This window comes from Danio rerio, chromosome 4 (genome assembly GCF_049306965.1).
Source record: "Danio rerio strain Tuebingen ecotype United States chromosome 4, GRCz12tu, whole genome shotgun sequence".
Taxonomy (NCBI): Eukaryota; Metazoa; Chordata; class Actinopteri; order Cypriniformes; family Danionidae; genus Danio; species Danio rerio.
This window is the reverse complement of record NC_133179.1, coordinates 72,025,001-72,045,000: the sequence shown is the minus strand read 5'-3', so window position 1 is coordinate 72,045,000 and position 20,000 is coordinate 72,025,001. Positions and strand designations below refer to the sequence as shown.

Here is a 20,000-nt window from a genome sequence, read left to right as displayed (position 1 = left end):
AGCATGAATTAGCATGTTACTAGCATGATTCTAGCATGAATTAGCATGTTGTTAGCATGATTCTAGCATGAATTAGCATGTTACTAGCATGATTCTAGCATGAATTAGCATGTTACTAGCATGATTCTAGCATGAATTAGCATGTTACTATCATGATTCTAGCATGAATTAGCATGTTACTAGCATGATTCTAGCATGAATTAGCATGTTGTTAGCATGATTCTAGCATGAATTAGCATGTTACTAGCATGATTCTAGCATGAATTAGCATGTTACTAGCATGATTCTAGCATGAATTAGCATGTTGTTAGCATGATTCTAGCATGAATTAGCATGTTACTAGCATGATTCTAGCATGAATTAGCATGTTACTAGCATGATTCTAGCATGAATTAGCATGTTGTTAGCATGATTCTAGCATGAATTAGCATGTTACTAGCATGATTCTAGCATGAATTAGCATGTTACTAGCATGATTCTAGCATGAATTAGCATGTTGTTAGCATGATTCTAGCATGAATTAGCATGTTGTTAGCATGATTCTAGCATGCATTAGCATGTTACTAGCATGATTCTAGCATGAATTAGCATGTTTCTAGCATGATTCTAGCAGGAATTAGCATGTTGTTAGCATGATTCTAGCAGGAATTAGCATGTTGTTAGCATGATTCTAGCATGAATTAGCATGATTCTAGCATGTATTAGCATGTTACTAGCATGATTCTAGCATGAATTGCATAATTAATTTAATTAAAAATAAACCGAAGAAATAATCAGCTGAAAAAAATAAATATAAAATATTCAGCACTGTGAAATATTCCTTGTTACTCCTACTGTTGCTGATAACGCTAAATGTAGAAATCTAACATTATCATTTGTACCACCCATATTTATTGTAGTCTTAGGGTGCTTTCACACCTACAACGTGTCTCGTTTGCCCAGTTAGCGCGGTTCGTTTGGCATATGTGAACAGGGCAATCGCGCTCTGTTCCGCGCCAAAGTAATCGCTCCAAGATCGCTTGAATGAGGTGGTCTCGGCTCGATTAAAACGAACCCTGGAGCGGTTCGATTGCAGTGAGAAAGCGATCCGATCCGAGCGCGGTTATATCACAGTGTTTTATGGATATGTAATAGGCTTACGGCTATATGAAGAGAAAATTATGAGCATGGCGGGAAGTTTCGCGAGTCTCCGGATGCCCGCAAACGAGTGATGATCTCCCGGTAATCTCGCGTCTCTCTCCCGGTCCTCAAATAGGCATCGTCGCGCACCCTTCTCACCCCTCCCCACCACATCTCTCCTCAGACACGTCACGCGCACCCTGTCAATCACCACCAAACCACCACCTCTCCTGACACTCTGACCAATGTGAGGAGAGTTTACTCACGCGTGGCTTGTTTTAGCTCTTTTGGACCGATTAGAAACTTTGCCGTGTGAAAGCGAACCGCTCCAAGAGCAAAGAGCAACAATGTAACATTTGTAATCTCAGTTTCAGAACAACTGAATTGATTCACAGGTGTGAAAGCACCCTTAATTTCAATAAATGATTCAGATCTTCACTCATAAATCTTCACGCTTCATTGCTAGATGGTCATTGTTGGAGAGTTATTCAGTGGCATATTTTTATTGGTTGCTTGTCACCACCTACTGGTTAAATAATGTAATCGCTGCCTACAGCTTTCATTTTTGAGGCGAAATGGGTAGGCTAAATTGTCCATAGTGTATGAGTATGTGTGTGGATGTTTCCCAGAGATGGGTTGCGGCTGGAAGGGCATCCTCTGCGTAAAAAATTACTGGATAAGGTGGCGGTTCATTCCGCTGTGGCGACCCCGGATTAATAAAGGGACTAAGCCGACAAGAAAGTGAATGAATGAAATCACCATCATTTATAATTGATGTTGCGTGGGTGTTGAGATCCTGATCTTTTAATGATTAACTGTGCAGCTTACAAAGAAATGCATGAATGCAGGCTAAACAAGCAGTGTCAGAAAACACCTTTAATAACCTAAGAAACCCACCACATCCTGAATAACCCACCACAACTACTCTGCCATCATCATTATATTTTACAGGAGAGCCTAAATGCTTTCTTACGTGTGATTTGAATGATGCGAGAGGCGATCTCTCGGTGATTAATCTACAAGTAAAACAATGTATTACTCTGCAGGTCACGTGTGTTCCGAACAGTTAGTGTTGATCCGTACGAATCGACCGTGATCCGTTACACTCGTATTGTTGAGTGTTGCGATAACAGTATTTCGTATAATATAACTAACGTGCGAAAAACGTAATTTATCAGCTGAAATGGAGGGGTTCGTGGATGGATTAAATTTGGGTGTGAAACACAATAGGCAGTCGGTCAGAACTGAGTGAGATGGTTACTTAATTGAAGAGAGGCACTCAGGGTATTAGATGTGATTTTCGTTTACTGAAGCACTTGGTATACAATGGAACATATGTGTGGTTTCTGAAACAAATAAACAATAAACAATAATCAATACAGATGTTTCACAATAAATATTACTAACTGAACAGCACACAACAAGTATAGTAAGAAAATAATGGCCCATTAGATAATAAAGGTGCACTTCTCCGAGTGTCCACAAGAGGGCGCCAAGAGCACATGAATGCCGCATGATGGCAGGGTCTTTGTCTGGGCATGTCCAACTTGAATGATCACCGCAGGTAGCCAATTATCGTCGCATAACGCGCACATACGTGATATACTATAAACATACATCAGTAACATACTAAAATGTGTACATATGAACATATAACTACAACTTGTACTTAAACACTTGGTAATTCCCGAGTTTAAGCTGGTAATATAAGCAGTACTGTGCTAACAAGCTGCTACAGGTGGTACGTGAACAACAGCTGATCTTCTGTCAATAATAACTTTATAAATAGTGATCACTTACTTTTAAGACACGCACACTGTAGCACAGTATACCAGTAGTGACTGTTTTGTCTCTTTTTGCCGAGTGAGTTCGATAGCAGGTGTTATCGCCAGCGTTATCTCCCGTGTGCACTGTCGCTCTCAACTAGTTCTTAGCTCAGCCCACCTCGATGATACTGCGTTGCATTGTGCACTGATTGGTTGGTGTCATCCGGGACGTAGACATCAGCGGTCCTTTTGCACAGCCGCCCCCGAATTCAGAACTGAATTCGCTCATCTGACAAAAGATCCATAACATGCATTATTCGTCCTCAGGTAGAGCTGGAAGCTGTATAAGTCGAGCCACAATACGGGTATAAGTCTTGCCCTTAACCTCCACATTAGCAGTCCGCACTCGACCATCTGCACCAGGGAACACTTGTGTGATTCTGCCCACTGGCCAAAGTGCACGAGGGAGTTGAGGATCAACTATCATGACTACATCCCCAATTTCTAATGTCCTCTTCTCGGTTTTCCACTTCTGCCGTGCCTGAAGGTCAGGTAGGTAGTATTTCAGAAAGTGCCTCCAGAAGTGCTCTGCAAGTAGTTGGCTGTGACGCCACCGCCGTCGACTTAGGATTTCTGAGTCCTCATAGACGACTTGGGGAAGTGACACATCTCTGCGACCAATTAAGAAGCAGAACGGGGTAATTGGGTCGAGATCAGCGACGTCAGAGGAGGTATATCCTAAAGGCTTAGAGTTGAGGATACCTTCTACCTCAATCAGGACGGTCCTTAACACTTCCTCAGTAACTGTCTGGGCTCCGATTGTCACTTTAAGGGCTGCCTTGATCGAACGGATCTCCCTCTCCCAGCATCCACCAAAGTGAGGGGCACTTGGTGGGTTGTAGGTGAATTTAATTTGCTGAACAGCAAGATGGTTCTGTAGCTCACTTTGGAGAGCAGCAAAGGCCTCATTCAGTTCACGTTCTCCTCCCTTAAAATTAGTGCCTTGGTCACACAGTAACTCATGGGGGTTGCCTCTTCTGGCTATGAACCTTCTTAGAGCCATCAAGAATGAGTCAGAGTCAATACTAGAGAGAAGATCAAGATGGACTGCCCTTGTGGTCATACACTTGAAGACTATACCCCACCTCTTCTCATTACGTCGACCAATCTTAATAACGAAGGGGCCAAAACAGTCCATCCCAGTCGAGTAAAAGACAGGACGGAAGTATCTTTGTCTTGTAAGGGGTAAGTCTGCCATCAATGGGACCTCTGGGCGTCCTCTCCACTTCTTACACTCTGTACATTGGTGTTGGTATCGTCGGATGGCTTCACGACCTCTCAGTATCCAGTATGTCCTTCTGATTTCTGCAAGCAACCGCTCCGTACCTGGATGATGCAGTCTCTCATCATAATCTCTTATGATTAACAGTGTGACTGGGTGCCGAGGATCAAGGACAACTGGGTGTATAGTATCTGCTTCCAAGACCTCACAATGCCGTAGCCGGCCTCCTACTCTAATAAGTCCAGTAGCAGCATCAAGTTCTGGGGAAAGAGTGAGTAGTCTGCTCTTCGATGATACTGATTTTCCAGACATCAATAGTCTCAGCTCTTCTGGAAAGGACTCGGCTTGTGCTTGACGGAGAACTGCACGTTGAACATCCTTTTGCAGTTCAGCACTGGAGGTGTAGGCCGCCCCATGAAGCTCCTGTCCATAAGCATTCAGGCACTCTGTCAGGGTGTTGAAGTGCTGCAGTTTAGCTGAGGGAGCAGTAGTGGTTACTAAAACAGAGAAGGATGACTGTCTTAGTTCAGAGTTCGGCCCTTCTGCTGCTAAATGCGGCTGTTCTGGCCAGCTCTCAGAAGGGAGCTTAAGGAAAGATGGTCCTTGACTCCACCTGCTGTCTTTAGAGAGGTTTTGGAGAGATTTGCCTCTAGTGATGTCATCGGCCGGGTTGTCTGATGATCGAACATAGCGCCAGACAGCGGATGCTGTCATCTCTTGGATCTCAGCTACTCTTGTCCCCACAAATACCTTGTAACGACAGGAGCTAGATGTCAACCACATAAGCACAGTGGTAGAGTCAGACCAGAGCGTAGTGGAGTGGATAGGGACTGTAAGCTCAGTGTTCAGGAGTTGGGAAAGCTGTGCTCCACTTAAAGCAGCACACAACTCTAGTCTCGGTATAGATTGTTGCTTTCGGGGGGCAACACGGGACCTGGCAGCAACAAAGGCAACTTCTACTTCACCCTCCTTGTGCTCTATTCGCAGATAGGCCACTGACCCATACGCCTGCTCTGAAGCATCACAGAAGATGTGGATCTCATATTTACAAGATGCGTGATCTACTTCTGACAGAGAGTAGCACCTGGCTAAGGATATCTCCTCTAGTCCACTCAGTTCTTTCTCCCATTCGTGCCATAAGGCGAGTAGATCCTCTGGCAGGTGTGGGTCGTCCCAGTCCCGTTTCTTGTCCCACAAACGCTGTACTAATATTTTAGCCCGGGTAGTGTATGGGATGATATATCCGAGAGGATCGTATTGACTTGCCAGTACTCTGTATATGTGGCGCATAGTCACTTGCGCAGAGCTCCTAGCTCTGTGTTTGTAGCGCAGTGTATCAGTTTGGCAATGCCACTGCAGTCCAAGCGTGGACTCATGGACATCTTGTTGGTCTTGGCTGAGCCACAGTTCGCAGGTACTAGATCTGGATTCTGGAGGAAGGTGAGTAATCACAGATGGACAATTGCTAGCCCATTGTCGAAGCTCAAATCCTCCACTGGCTAGGAGAGCACAAAGTCCGTCAACAAGGTCTTTAGCCTCTTTAGGAGAATGAAGACTGTGGAGGCAATTGTCGACATAGAATGATTTCTCAATTACCTCTCTAAATCGATCTCCCGGCTGACTGTGATTAATAACGTGAGTCTGCAGGGCATATGAGGCACAGCAGGGACTGCACGTGGTGCCAAAGGGAAGTACCTGCCACTGGTACACATCAGGGGGTAGATCAGGCTTTAAGTCTCGCCACAAAAATTGAAGCAAGGGCATGTCACCAGGGAGCAGCCTGACTTGGTGAAACATACCGCGAATGTCGCTACTTATAGCAACAGGGTGCTCTCGGAATCGAAGCAGCACTGCCAACAGTGATGGGCTTAATGTGGGGCCTGGCAGGAGAAAGTCATTAAGGCTGTGGCCTTCAAATTGAAAGGAGCAGTTGTAGACGACTCTATTCTTATTATTGTGCTGCACCATATGGTGGGGGATGTACCAAGACTCTTTAGAGCAATCCGCTTCTCTTGGTTCTAGCTTAGCCACATAGCCTGCTTCCTTCAATCTAGTAATCTCAGCCTGGTAGGCAGATGCTTGCTCTGGGTTTTTTAGCAGCCTCCTCTCAACACTCCTAAGCTGAGGGAGAACGGCTTCCTTGGGCATGTTCAAACAAGGCATACTCTGCATTCGGAGGAGCGGTGTGGCATACCGCATTGTGCCCTGTACTTCTACTCTCACAGTGTTCTCTTGCAACAGACTGATTGCTTCCTTGTCTAGCTTGGATCGTGTCACTATCTTGTTGTTGCGATAGGGTATCACATCCATCTGCCACAATCGCTCAACATGAGCAAACAGGTCTGTGTTAGGTAGTACAGAGGTAAAGAAGCACTGGTGTGTGCTAAGCTCACGACGGACCTCCTGTGTAGGACCTTGAAGAGTCCATCCCAAGCGGGTTTTAACTGCTGCTGGGCCCCCTGGTGGGCCTAGACGCACTGGCTCAACAGGCGTGAGGAGATGTGGGTAATCTGACCCAATCAACAATACAGGCTGCACTTTATCCATCTGTTGCAATGGGAGACCAGCTAGATGTCTATATTTCTTCTGTAAGAAAGCCACTGGATAAGTGTGTTCAGCAAGGCTCAGTCGTTCGGCTGTAAATGCATGCTGAATGTGGTACTTCTTGTGGGGGTGAGACACCGGTGAGACTGTGAAGGAAACTGCTGTCCCATGAAGCACCTGCTGATCCTGTCTTACAGTGCGCAGTATGAGGTCTTCTGGCTGGCCCTGGAGTTTCAGCTGCTGAGCTGCAGCATGAAGTAGAATGGTCCTTTCTGACCCATCATCTAACACAGCAAAAGTCTCCATTGATGCATCTCCATTTGCAATGATTACTTTACTCACTTTCAAGAGCACTCTGCGGCTGCCAACTGAACGATCTGCATATAGGGTGCCCTTTGTGGTATTTACAAGACACGAGTTCTCCTTAGGTTCAGTCTCTTCACTAGTACTGACAACTCTCTCATTTAGATCATGCAATACAAGCAGGTGTTTTCTGTTGCACGTCTTACACAGAGCCTTTAATGTGCATCTGGATGCATGATGATTACGTCCACACCGCCAGCACCTATTATTCTTACGAATCCATGCCTCTTTCTGTTCCTTTGTTAGCTCTTTGAAGTTAAGACACCCATTGAGGAAGTGGCTGGAGTTGTCACAGTAAGGACAGTAGGCGTGTGACTTCTCTCTATACTTAGTAGAACTGGGCTTGGAATCTAACGTAGGTATTCGGCATTCAGTGGGGGCAGTGGGCTTTCCAGCACCTAGTAGAATATTTGTTGATCTCCCTGAAGGCTTGTGTTCATGACGACCTTCTCTCCGCTTGAAAGGTAAGGGTGGGGCATACATGACTGCTTTGGCAGTGTCATCTTGTACTTGGAGTTCGTATTCTAACCAGTCAGCAAAGTGTAGAAATGTAGGGACTGTGATCCTTAAGGGATGGATATATCTCTTAAAACTGATTTGCAGCTCATGGGGAAGCTTGCTCTGGAGACGAGACACATGTGAGCCACAGTCCAATTCGGCGACTCCCTCTGGCCCCAATTGTTCCAACATACTCACTAATGATCGCACTCGAAGAGCAAAGAGCTTGAAAGATTTAACATCTCCTGACTTAAGGTTGGGACTTTCCAGCACTTCTGCGATACTCTGCAGAACGAGCTTGTGGGGCTGACCGTACATCTTAACCAGAGCGTGCATCGTGTCTGTGTAGGGTCTCACAGAATTACAGTAGGAGTCTGCCACCAGGAGAGCCTCTTCAAGCTCCAAATGATCTGTCAGAATCTGATACTTAAAACGTTCACTCGCATCTGCTGGCAGAATATTCTCCAGTGCCATACGTAGTCTGGAAAACTGTCTTGGGTCAGCTGCGGTCAAGCTGGGAATTGTAGGCTTAGGGCCTCGATAAATCTGCTCTTGGGTATGCAGCTTCTCCATCCTAGGCACTAACTCTGGGCGTGAGGCTGGACTGAATTCTCTTTCTGTCTGAAGATAATGGTATCTTGGACCAAGGGGCACATTTTCATAATGTCCTGTTCCTGAAGGCTGGGTTGAATATGTGTGTGCCCTCTGAGAATGTACACCATGACCATCAACTACATGTGACATCCTAGAATTTAAAGTCATATCTCCCATTTGCTCTGTCAGCTGCTCATAACGGGCTGGTTGAGGAGTAGAAACTTCACCACTATGCGCTCTGGAGCTTCTATGACTAATGACTGAGGGTGGCAAGTGAGTGCGGGGAGCTGGTATTGGTGTCTGAATGTTGGGGCTACGCTGCTGGATCTCCCGTCTTAATGTAGCATTCTCCGCCTTGAGCCCTTGAAGCGCTGAAAGGATTTCTGGTAGAATGGAGCTACGGAGCTCGTCATTGTCCCTCTTCATCTGCATGCACATAGACTTTATATCAGAGGTCTGCTGGACTTGAAAGTGTTGCTTATCATACCCTGGCGATTCATATCCAGATGGCTCTGGCCATACATCTTGGAGTATTAGATCATCTGTGTATGAGGGCTGACTCGTCGGAGAAGATGATCGTGATACATTCGCTGACATGGGTGGGACTGCTTCATTGTCGTATTCACTCAGGCAATTAGATACTGGAGCTCTCTTCACAAAGCCTGATCCATGAACTTCATAATCTGCTAGATATGCAGGTTGTCTTATTTGTCGTCTAGGTCTGACAACAGGAGGATATGGCTCAGAATTAGACATCATCTCTCTACTGTGATTCACTCAATCCGGCTCGAAGGACCACTTGAAATGGAGGGGTTCGTGGATGTATTAAATTTGGGTGTGAAACACAATAGGCAGTCGGTCAGAACTGAGTGAGATGGTTACTTAATTGAAGAGAGGCACTCAGGGTATTAGATGTGATTTTCGTTTACTGAAGCACTTGGTATACAATGGAACATATGTGTGGTTTCTGAAACAAATAAACAATAAACAATAATCAATACAGATGTTTCACAATAAATATTACTAACTGAACAGCACACAACAAGTATAGTAAGAAAATAATGGCCCATTAGATAATAAAGGTGCACTTCTCCGAGTGTCCACAAGAGGGCGCCAAGAGCACATGAATGCCGCATGATGGCAGGGTCTTTGTCTGGGCATGTCCAACTTGAATGATCACCGCAGGTAGCCAATTATCGTCGCATAACGCGCACATACGTGATATACTATAAACATACATCAGTAACATACTAAAATGTGTACATATGAACATATAACTACAACTTGTACTTAAACACTTGGTAATTCCCGAGTTTAAGCTGGTAATATAAGCAGTACTGTGCTAACAAGCTGCTACAGGTGGTACGTGAACAACAGCTGATCTTCTGTCAATAATAACTTTATAAATAGTGATCACTTACTTTTAAGACACGCACACTGTAGCACAGTATACCAGTAGTGACTGTTTTGTCTCTTTTTGCCGAGTGAGTTCGATAGCAGGTGTTATCGCCAGCGTTATCTCCCGTGTGCACTGTCGCTCTCAACTAGTTCTTAGCTCAGCCCACCTCGATGATACTGCGTTGCATTGTGCACTGATTGGTTGGTGTCATCCGGGACGTAGACATCAGCGGTCCTTTTGCACATCAGCAATTTTAAAAATCATTTTATTGATGTAATATGATCATACTGAAAATAAATAGTTATAGAAACACATCGTCAAGATGCAAACATTTAAGCTTTCAAAACACCACGAATGACTGAAAACCATGGCGGACATTCCTGGCATTAGTGTTAATGTAATATAATGTTCAGCTAACTGCGTCTACTGGATAAGCAGAGATGAAGAGAGTAAAGGCTGCATCTGATTGGTCAGATTTGGATAAACAACCCATGCGTGCAGCACACAAATGCTTGTCGGATAAAACCAATTTAAATTATTTCGCTTCGCTGCGACGGATATTGCGTATACTGTTATCGTCATAGTGGCTCTTTTCGATACGGTTATACTTTACGACATCGTACAGCCCTACCCCTGATGTTAGATTAACATAAATAAACGTACATGTCATTTTTCGTTACGTTTACTCGGCTAGACCGTTTTTGTGCTTGAGCGCCCTCAAGTGGTGTTTACTGTAACTTCAGCTGCTCCAGGCACATGAACAAAAGTGCCAATCTGATTGGTGGAGCAGTTTTTTGATGCATCAAACATAAAAATAAGCCTTTTTAAAAAAAAAAATTACATCTGTTGATTTGCATGCTTGATCACGATGGTTAGTTTTGGGCGAACTACCCCTTTTAAACTGCTGGATCATCAGGCTGCAGTCCGGCGCAGTCTTCCCCTTTCTAAATAGGGATATGAAAGTTTGTCAAATGATCATTTCCGTTTTTGGTTGGCTGAGACTCATGGAAGTAAATGTCATGTTAGGAGACAATCAAACTCTGCTGCACTGCACTGTATCCGCGTCAAGAGCTGCTGTCCCAGTTTCACTGTTCACAGTCCAGACAGACTGAAAAAAACTAAACAAACGTAAGGCTTCACGACACTGGAGATATTTTTTCTATAGTTATATGTACAAATATAACCAAATGACTTGAGCATTTCTATTTGGAAATAGCTAATCATTTTACATCCATCAGGATGATGTTTTCGGGGAGCGTATCTGCATAAAGTACATTAAAACTAACTACACACATTAATAAATACAGCAGAGCAAATATACAAATTAAATACAGTCATTTATGGTTTACCATAGAGTGTTTACGGTATTCAGACACCGAAATTTAATAATCAAATGCAAAATATAACTGTATCCTTCATTGTGTGATCGTAATAATAATATACGATTCATCTTTAAGCTACTAACTAGGGCTGGATTGAGTACCGTAAATTGTTGTTGAGTACCGTGATCACGATATTTCTCACAGTTTCCCTAAAATGCAATATTTATTAGTTTAAATACTTTATTTAATGATATTACATTAAGTTACAAACATTTTCAGATTAATAAATTGTAATTCAGACTACTAAACTGCGTTGAGGTGCAAACGTTTAGTCTTTAAAACACTGAACGAGTGAAAACCTCTGTCTCTGATTGGCTCCTCTCGTCTCGACTCCGCCCATTACTGCTTATTTTCAGCTCTGGGTTTTGCTTTGGAACGCTCCAGCCAATAGCAGAACAGCAACTACTGGGGAGGCGGGGCTAAATATATCAAGGCGCCGTCTGATTGGTCAAATTTAGATAAACAATGAATGCATAAATGTGATTTATCACACATGTCTGTGATGCGTGTATCGCAAATACTATTATCGTGTTAACGATAAGTTTGCCGTATTATTTTTAGAGGCCAAATGTGATTTATAAGGACTTTAAAGGTGCTGTGTTGTAAGTTTTAGACTCTTCTAAAGCATACAAATACCATAATATATTTGCAGATAGTTAGGAAACATGCCAGCTCTTGTTTATCTGATAAACAACGCTGAAGTCAGATAATCTGCTTTGAACATGTGCGTTACGGGCCAGAAACGGCTGTCTTTGTTTTGGTTATTTAACCCACCCAGTGCCATTTCAGCCAATTATCTTTCATTCATTTAGTCAGGAAGCCTCTGACAGTAGGCTATGCGACTGCAATGCGACCTCCGGTGGACAGTAGCAGACTCCGAAATGAGACGCAGATTCAGAGTTCCACATGAGGTGGTTGTTAATTAGCAAATACTATAAATATTACTGGCTTGCACTGATTAATTAATTAATTTAGCAATAATTGTCATGTAAAATGGCGTCCAAACTCTCATTATTAGTATTTAACACTTGAATAAAGCAAATGAGGTGTACCTGAGCGGATCAGTTTTCTGATGCTCACCTGTAAGAAATAGAAACCTATTCTAAAATATAAATTTCAGGTGTTGTTTGGACAAAAACTCTTTTATTTTAGGATGGAGAATATTTATCGTGCGTCGTTGCTTTTACTTAGAACACGACTTAAATCTGCCTTAAGGCTCCACAGTCAGGCACACTGCTGTTGGTGTCCTCAATCTGGCAACCTGCGCTTGCGTGTGTATCGAACCAGGTGTGCAATACCGAGTTCATCCACGGGGGGGCCAAACTTACATACTGCACCATTAAGTAGCATTGAGGAAAGTCATTAAATTAGTAATTGAGTTACTTTTCACAAGAAAGTTATTAGAAAAGTAATTTGCGTTCACTATCCGAGTGGACTAGATCCCTAAACGTGTGGACCAACTTCAGACTTTGCTTTGAAGCGCAGCAAAAACACACGTACTCTTGATAAGACACTGCAATACCTTGCAAAGCACAAAGTTAAAGAAGAAGTGTAACCCTTTACAGGGTCCTCATTGAAATACTCATTAGAAAACCCCTGGAGAGCTACAGGGGGTTATTACGGGACCCTTAAACATGTATGATGTTAAATGAGTATATATGTGCTGTATATAGCTATCGGTGTCAATGAAATTATATAAGCTGATAAGTATACTTTCATTCAGAGTTTTATGAGCCGAGACACATCACGATACAATATTATTAGGGTTTTAAATTCATTGTGATGTTCTGCTATTTATATATTGCATATATTTTTTCCAACTTCAAGGGAAAACCTAAGTTTCACAATGTCTTATTTTAACTAAACGGAAACATTGCTCAGATTGTTGATCACCGTTTTATTGCTGCAGTGGAAATGGGATTAGCATCGCGGTGGTTAGCACAGTTGCCTCAAAGCAAGGAGGTCCCTGGTTCTGACGTGACCTCTGAAATATGGACTAAACTGAAGGAAAATAAATGAATGAGTGGCTTCTACAGGACTGGAAAGAAATTGATATTAATATTCAATCTAAAAGCATAATGAAATATCGCCTATATATTGAAATGTGTCATAATAATATCCTCCTAAAAATGTTGCGCCAATTTTCCCCAACATGATATTTATTTTCAGTGTAAACTTTTTTCACTAGTGATATCTAGCAAAAGGAGTGAGGTTTGTACCTCTTTTTTCGTGATTTTGTAGCACCATTCATAAAGTAGACAGACACATCTCTCATGCTAGGTCAGTTCTGTACATGCCGCGTAGAATGTTTGTAAATGCAGGTGCAGCTGCTAAATTTTCGAGAGTTTGTTCAATATGCGATTGGTAATTGAGGGAAAATGAAAGTAAAATGTAGCTGCAGTGTGAACGTGGGCAGAGACACTAAATTAAATTCAAAGCATTTAGGACATCTGTAAAATGCACAAAGTCGGAATTAATTGCAAATGAAACGTTTACTAGTGGCCAGTGTTACACGTTTAGAAAGTAAATTCAGTGTTAAACATTAAATGGGATCAGTTTTGATTTCATATTTGTCAAGTTCACCATGACAATCGATATCAGCAATAACATCTAAAAGATTGGTCAGGCTTTTCACTTCTTACGGTCAAATCTGACTACAGAACTTTACGTTTGAACTTTCTTGTCCTCTTGTATAAATGTGGTGGAAAATTCGGTGGAGGAACCTTATCGTGGGGCTGTGCGATACTAGTAAAATATGCAATATTGTTGTTGCGATTTATGTATTGCGATAACGATATTTCTTACGATATTTCTTAGCTCTAGATTTCTTACGAACTTGCGAAACGCATTTTTATCAGCAACTTAAAAAAATTATTTATTCATTTTACGGTTAGATTAAAATAAACTTTTTAAAAAATATCTAAAGTAGTAATGTTTTTTCTGAGCTAATTAAATAAAATATGTCAAGTTTAAACGACCACCAATAACTGAAAACATATAATTGGATTAGTGTTGCACGATAATGGAATTCGGTAATAATCGGTTCTGAATTTTTAAAAACGTCAATTTCTCGCTAACATTTGAGCGATGTTGCACGGTCTTGAACAGCGCTGATTTGCCATTGTGTTCACGTGCTCAACAGAAATGACTGTGATTGGTCGTGGCGATCATCAGTTTACCGAACTCACCGCTGTTTACTGAGTGTAGCTACAGATACAGGAACACTGGAGCGTTTTAAAACTGTGATTCATCAGCGGATCGCTCGTATGTCAGCTTATAGACAGACCAGTTGATCGATGCGTCTTTGAAACGCTCCAGTGTCCCTTTATCTGCAGTTACACTCGGGTATTGAATTCCAGTTGGTGTCTTATTCAAGTATCGTGACAACCCTCGTCTCAGCTCAATTGAAACGAACTCCAGAGAGATTTAATTGTACTGAGAATCAATACGATTGAACTATATTGATTTATTTTGAAACTTTGCCGCGTGAAAGCGAACCGCAGCAAGAACGAAAAGTAACATTGTAACAATTTCAATCCCGGTTTCAGAACAAAACAGTCGATCTACAGGTGTGAAAGCACCTTGAATTACGTTACTTTAAAATCTTTTTAATCCATGTAGGACAGGACGCATATACAAAATGCGCAAAATCTGAATTTATTGCAAATGATAAGTTAACCGGTGGTTATTTTACGCATTTAGGGAAAATTATTTTCAATAGGATCAGTTTTGTATTTATATTCGCCAAGTTCTCCATAAAACTCAATATCATCAATAACATCTAAAATGTTAAGATCATATCTGACTACAGAACTTTACGTTTGAACTGTCTGTGCTTCTGTATAAATATGGCGGAAAAGATTCGGTGGAGGAACCTTATCATAGGGCTGCCCGATACTAGTAACATATGCGATATTGTTGTTGAGTGTTGCGATTAATGAAATTTCTTACGATATTTCTTAGCTCTAAATTTCTTACGAACTTGCGAAACGCTATTTTATAAGCAACTTTAAAAAATTACTTATTCATGTTACGATTAGATTAAAATAAACTTTTAAAAGATATCTAAAGTAGTAGATGCTTTTCTGAGCTAATTAAATAAAATATGTCAAGTTTAAACGACCACCAGTAACTGAAAACCTCTGAAAACATATAATTGGATTAGTGTTGTCACGATACTGGAATTCGTTACTAATCGGTACAGAAATTTTAAAAACGTCAATTTCCCCGCTAACATTTGAGCAATGTTGAGCACGTTCTTGAACGACGCTGTTTTGCCATTGCGTTCATTAAGTGCTCAACCACAGATGCAGGGACACTGAATTGTTTTAAAGTCACGATTCATTAGTAAATTACTCGCATTTACTAAAACCAGCTGGTCTTCTTGACTTTAAAATGCTCTAGTGCCCCTGTATCTGTGTTTACACTCAGTAAACAGCGGTGAGTTTGGTGAAGTGACCGCCAATCACAGTCATTTCTGTTGAGCACGTGAACACAATGACCAATCAGCGCTGTATAAGAACGCGCTCGAATATTAGCGAGAAATGGACGCTTTTAAAATTTCAGTATGGATTGGTATCGAATTCCAGTATCGTGAAAACTCTAATTCTGATTCTTATTCACTGTTGGCATTTTAATTGGTCAGATTTATTGCACTTCTCTACGATGTGGATAGTACTATTATTGCAATACAACACTTTGTCGGTACATTCCTACTCTATAGGTGCATTTTAGTTTAACCTTCAACAAGTCTCTTAGTACTTAGCTAGATTCTTGTTGCTTTTTATTTGTTTAGGGTGCTTTAAGGATGACCGCATCGTGTTTTGGACGTGGATGTTCTCCACGTACTTCATGGAGAAATGGGCGCCACGGCAGGATGACATGCTGTTCTACGTGCGCCGCAAGCTCTCGTACGTCAGCGAGGACAACACAGAAGGGAAGAAGGTGAGAATCGATAATAGTGTGGCAATTACAGCAGCTGTTTTAATGCGCCAAGCGTGAAACATCCAGGCAGACGGAAAGCAGTTTGACTTGAAACAAGCCCGTCCTAATCTCAGAGCATTGTGTTTAGGTGGAGGTGGAGGTCTACAGAAGAGACTCTAAAAAGCTGCCTGGTCTCGGAGATCCGGACATCGACTGGGAGGAGAGCGTCTATCTCAATCTCATCCTGCAGAAAGTAAGCAAGCCTCGATGATCAGACGCCGTGATTGTGTTCTTCTTAGTGGAGTAAGAACTTAATCACAGGAGGACACTAAAACGACATGTTGAAGAGAAAAAATAGACATGATGCTGTAATTTTTCTATTTTAACGTCGAATAACACTTTTTGACACAATTTTCGCTTGTACATCTTTAGCTGAGGTCGATAAACATAGTAATAATAATGCTGTGAAATGATTTGACAAGAGTATTGAAACATATAATCAGATTTTAATCATAAACTCACAATAACACACTTATAATGACCTCATGTTTATGACAGGTTTATGACAAGTTATGTTGTCTTGATTATATCCAGTTGCCCTGACAAACAGGTTATGTTGTATTTGTTTATATCCGGTTATGACGACAAAGACATCACAAACAATGCCAACTTTGCATTTTAAATGACGCAACTGAGCGAATAACCCTCGATAACTCTCATTAATATTCATGTCATGTCATTGACGTTTTCTGTACTGTGCCTATAAAGTGTCTTTGTCCCTCAGCTGGACTATGTGGTCACCTGCGCAGTTTGCACACGCTCAGATGCAGGCGACATCCACATCCACAAAAAGAAATCACAGGTACGTTTGTGTGTAGCTGTTTATAGTCTAAACTTAAAGATTTAAGACTTCGGACTCTATTTCAACGATCTTTAAACTCACTCCGTCAGCCGACATATTTAATTTAGTTTGTTAAGCGCAAAGATTAGTGTCTAAACCATTTCTAAATTCAGTTCTTGTTCCAGTAAAGGAATAAATGAACAATAATAACGAAGTGCGATCAGGTTATATCCAAACACACGTCCTGTTCTTATGCCCCATATGGTGATGCGGACATCTCCAAAAGCCTTCAGGTGGACAAATCTACGCTACAGTAAATATAAATCTGCATATAATAAATAATACTGCTTATAATAATAATATACCGAGGAAGATTGTCGTGAATATACTTTAAAGGCCCCCTGAGATGAAGAAGGGATTTCATTTGTAAAGATGTATATAAATAACGTGGAAGCATTTAAGGCGTATAACTAACGCGCTCTGCTGGACTATAGAGCGACTTTTAGTTGGTCAATGGTCTATTTTTAGTTCCTCAAAATAACAACGCCTCCTTTATAGACCAGCACACCCATGAGTCCACAAAGTGGCGCAAATGAATTGGCTATTTAAACAACGTGACGGAAAACGTGAAAATTGGGGTTGCGCTTGTCTGAAAATAGCAGCAAATCACGCCAAACACGTCTTATTGCGCTAGGTAGGTCTCTTTAAAATTGTTCAAAATTCGTAGTAGTAACAGAGTCTTGCTGTTAAGCTAACTGTTTTATAACAAGGTGCTTATTAGAACGATAAATGCAATTCAGTAATGATCTAGTAATTATTTGTTTACTACAAGACATGAAAGTAGTGGGGTTGACCGATTTTTTTTTTTGTTCAGCACAAAGCCACTCTTATGTTACACGGATATATTTGTAATAGCTAAAAATCATAAGAACACCAAGTAAAGATCATCTTGCATGATGATTTTTGTAAACGTCCTTCTGTAAATATATCAAAACTAAATTTTTGGTTAGTAATATGCATTACTGACAACTTAATCAGGACAATTTCGATGGTAATTTTCCAGATTTCTAATTAACATATATATATATATATATATATATATATATATATATATATATATATATATATATATATATATATATATATATATATTTATATATACATATACACAAAATATATATATATATATATATATATATATATATATATATATATATATTTAGCTATTAAATATTGAAAGCTAAATAATTAAAAAATTGACACTTATGACGGTCAAACTGCAGCATTATTGTTTGGATGTATGGACTAATGAAAACGGCGCATCTCTTCATTTAACAGCAAGTGTTCGCCTCTCCGAGCAAACATCCAATGGACAGCAAAGGGGAGGAGTCCAAAATGAGCTACCCCAACATCTTCTTCATGATCGACAACTTTGAGGAGGTAACCGTTCATTCTCGGAGCGTCGATGCTAACGCAGCAGAAAGTCTCCGCAAAATGGAAGTAGCGGACACTTTTATTGCAGTATGTTAATGTTTTTCCAACTGAAACTGAATATTAAGTAGGAGGCGAGGCTTTATTTTGAGCTACGTCATCATTTTCTCATAGCAAACTAATTAGAGGGGCGTGGCTTGGAATATTAGTCAAACTCTGACATCATCAGAGAGGAACCCCTCGTTCAAAAGCTCAAGCAAATGCTCAGACTTTGATTGAAGATTACTCAAACTAACATGTTCGTCCAGTGGGTTAACCTGCACAGATTCGTTGTTCAGCTAGCGAACAACAATGTGCGCTAGCAAAATAAACATTGTAGATTTTGATGTAACCCGGACTTTAAGAGGCATGTATCATGAGGTAAATCAAAGGAGAGATCATGTTACTGTGATTGGTTTCTAAGGGTGTGTATGAACAGGTTGAACAGGTTTATTATGGGGTTTTTCGATAGCAGCTTAGCATTGTTTGACTAGCGCGGATTAAGCTTTCTCTTTGAACAGCCGTTTTTATAAACCTGCTTACACTGTTATATAAGGGTTCTTGCACCACAGAGTTGGCTGCCGATGAGTTAATCTAGAAAACGCTCCACACAATAGCGATAGTTGTTTTGATTGTGGTTGCACCGTACTGTAGTGTGTATTTCTATAGTGGCTCAGGGTTTGTTTATTAAAAAAGGATCTTCCTGTCAAGTTTTGAGGCAGTAAAGGCTCGAACAGGGAAGTGTGTGGGTTGTTTTGAAGATGCAATCTGTGTTCTGTTGTACTGCAAGTTAATCGCATTCATCAAACACACACTCAAATACTTTTTTGGTTCGCTAATTTTACACGTTGTGTTTGTTTGTTCATTGTTTACACTTTTAAATGGTGCTTACATTTAATTTAATATATAAAAATACATCGTTTAGGTCAAAATATATGTTTGTCTATAGAGTGAGGATCAAATGTTCAACAAATGTAAGTGACGAGTTTTATAGTTGCTCTTAAGTGAAACGAACTCTGGAGCTTCTATCTGCTCATTGGGGTTGGGATAATGAGGGAATAACACACACTTGCCCATGGAACAGCTTAGAAGCCAAGTGTCTAATTAATTTTGGTCCCTTAACAAGTGGGAAGCAAATATGCAAACTGTTGTAATTCCTACAGCGTTCACCTGATTTGGATGTAAATATTATCAAATGAAAGCTGACAGTCTGCAGTTAAAGCACATCTTCAAATCCATTGTGTTGATGTATAGAGCCAAAAATGTTAGAATTGTATCGATGTTGATTTATGGACCTGACTGCTATCTATCTATCTATCTATCTATCTATCTATCTATCTATCTATCTATCTATCTATCTATCTATCTATCTATCTATCTATCTATCTATGTATATATATATATATATATAAACATACATACATACATACATACATACGTATAAATATGCGCTGTATATTCTATTTGTACAGTATTGTTGCTCTACTGTATTTCTCAGTGTTTGTGATTTATATATTATACAAGACAAAATCATACCTATATACCAATATATCTATTAGTTTCATCTGGTGAAACTATACATTCAATATCGCAATATATATATAACAATAAAATATCGCAATATCCGTTTCTTTTTCAATAGTAATCATTATGCTCTGTCTTAAAGTTGAACATCTACATCTTTAACCGTGTATATTTATTTACGAAATATTTACATATTTACGAAATGTACTAATAATGCGCACTGAAGTAAATTGTACCATGTTATTTTTAAAACAATTCAATATTTATTTATACAGCACATTTATATATTCATTTA

The 20,000-nt window shown here is 40.6% G+C and overlaps 2 protein-coding genes across 3 annotated transcripts in view; one reads left to right on the top strand and one right to left on the bottom strand.

Annotated features, from left to right (window-relative positions):
• The window catches only part of kiaa0930, a 29,218-nt gene that overhangs the window by 3,080 nt on the left and 6,138 nt on the right, over positions 1-20,000 (top strand). Inside the window, exons 2-5 of the mRNA NM_001327783.1 lie at positions 15,743-15,891; positions 16,019-16,123; positions 16,655-16,732; positions 18,050-18,151. Coding sequence (NP_001314712.1) covers positions 15,743-15,891; positions 16,019-16,123; positions 16,655-16,732; positions 18,050-18,151 — 434 coding nt within the window. The remainder of the gene's footprint in view (positions 1-15,742; positions 15,892-16,018; positions 16,124-16,654; positions 16,733-18,049; positions 18,152-20,000) is intronic.
• LOC108183517 (uncharacterized) lies at positions 2,407-9,712 on the bottom strand. 2 transcript variants are annotated; one of them, XR_012402447.1, is made up of 3 exons: positions 9,588-9,712; positions 2,920-9,133; positions 2,407-2,465 (listed from the first exon to the last, which is right to left on the bottom strand). XR_012402447.1 is itself a non-coding variant. In XM_021475311.2 (2 exons), the coding sequence occupies exon 2, from the start codon at positions 8,923-8,925 to the stop codon at positions 3,199-3,201; it is 5,727 nt and encodes a 1,908-aa protein (XP_021330986.1). In that variant the 5' UTR covers positions 8,926-9,133; positions 9,588-9,712; the 3' UTR covers positions 2,407-3,198. The 2 variants fall into 2 exon arrangements, 1 of the variants encoding a protein (XP_021330986.1); XM_021475311.2 differs by having other exon boundaries at positions 2,407-9,133.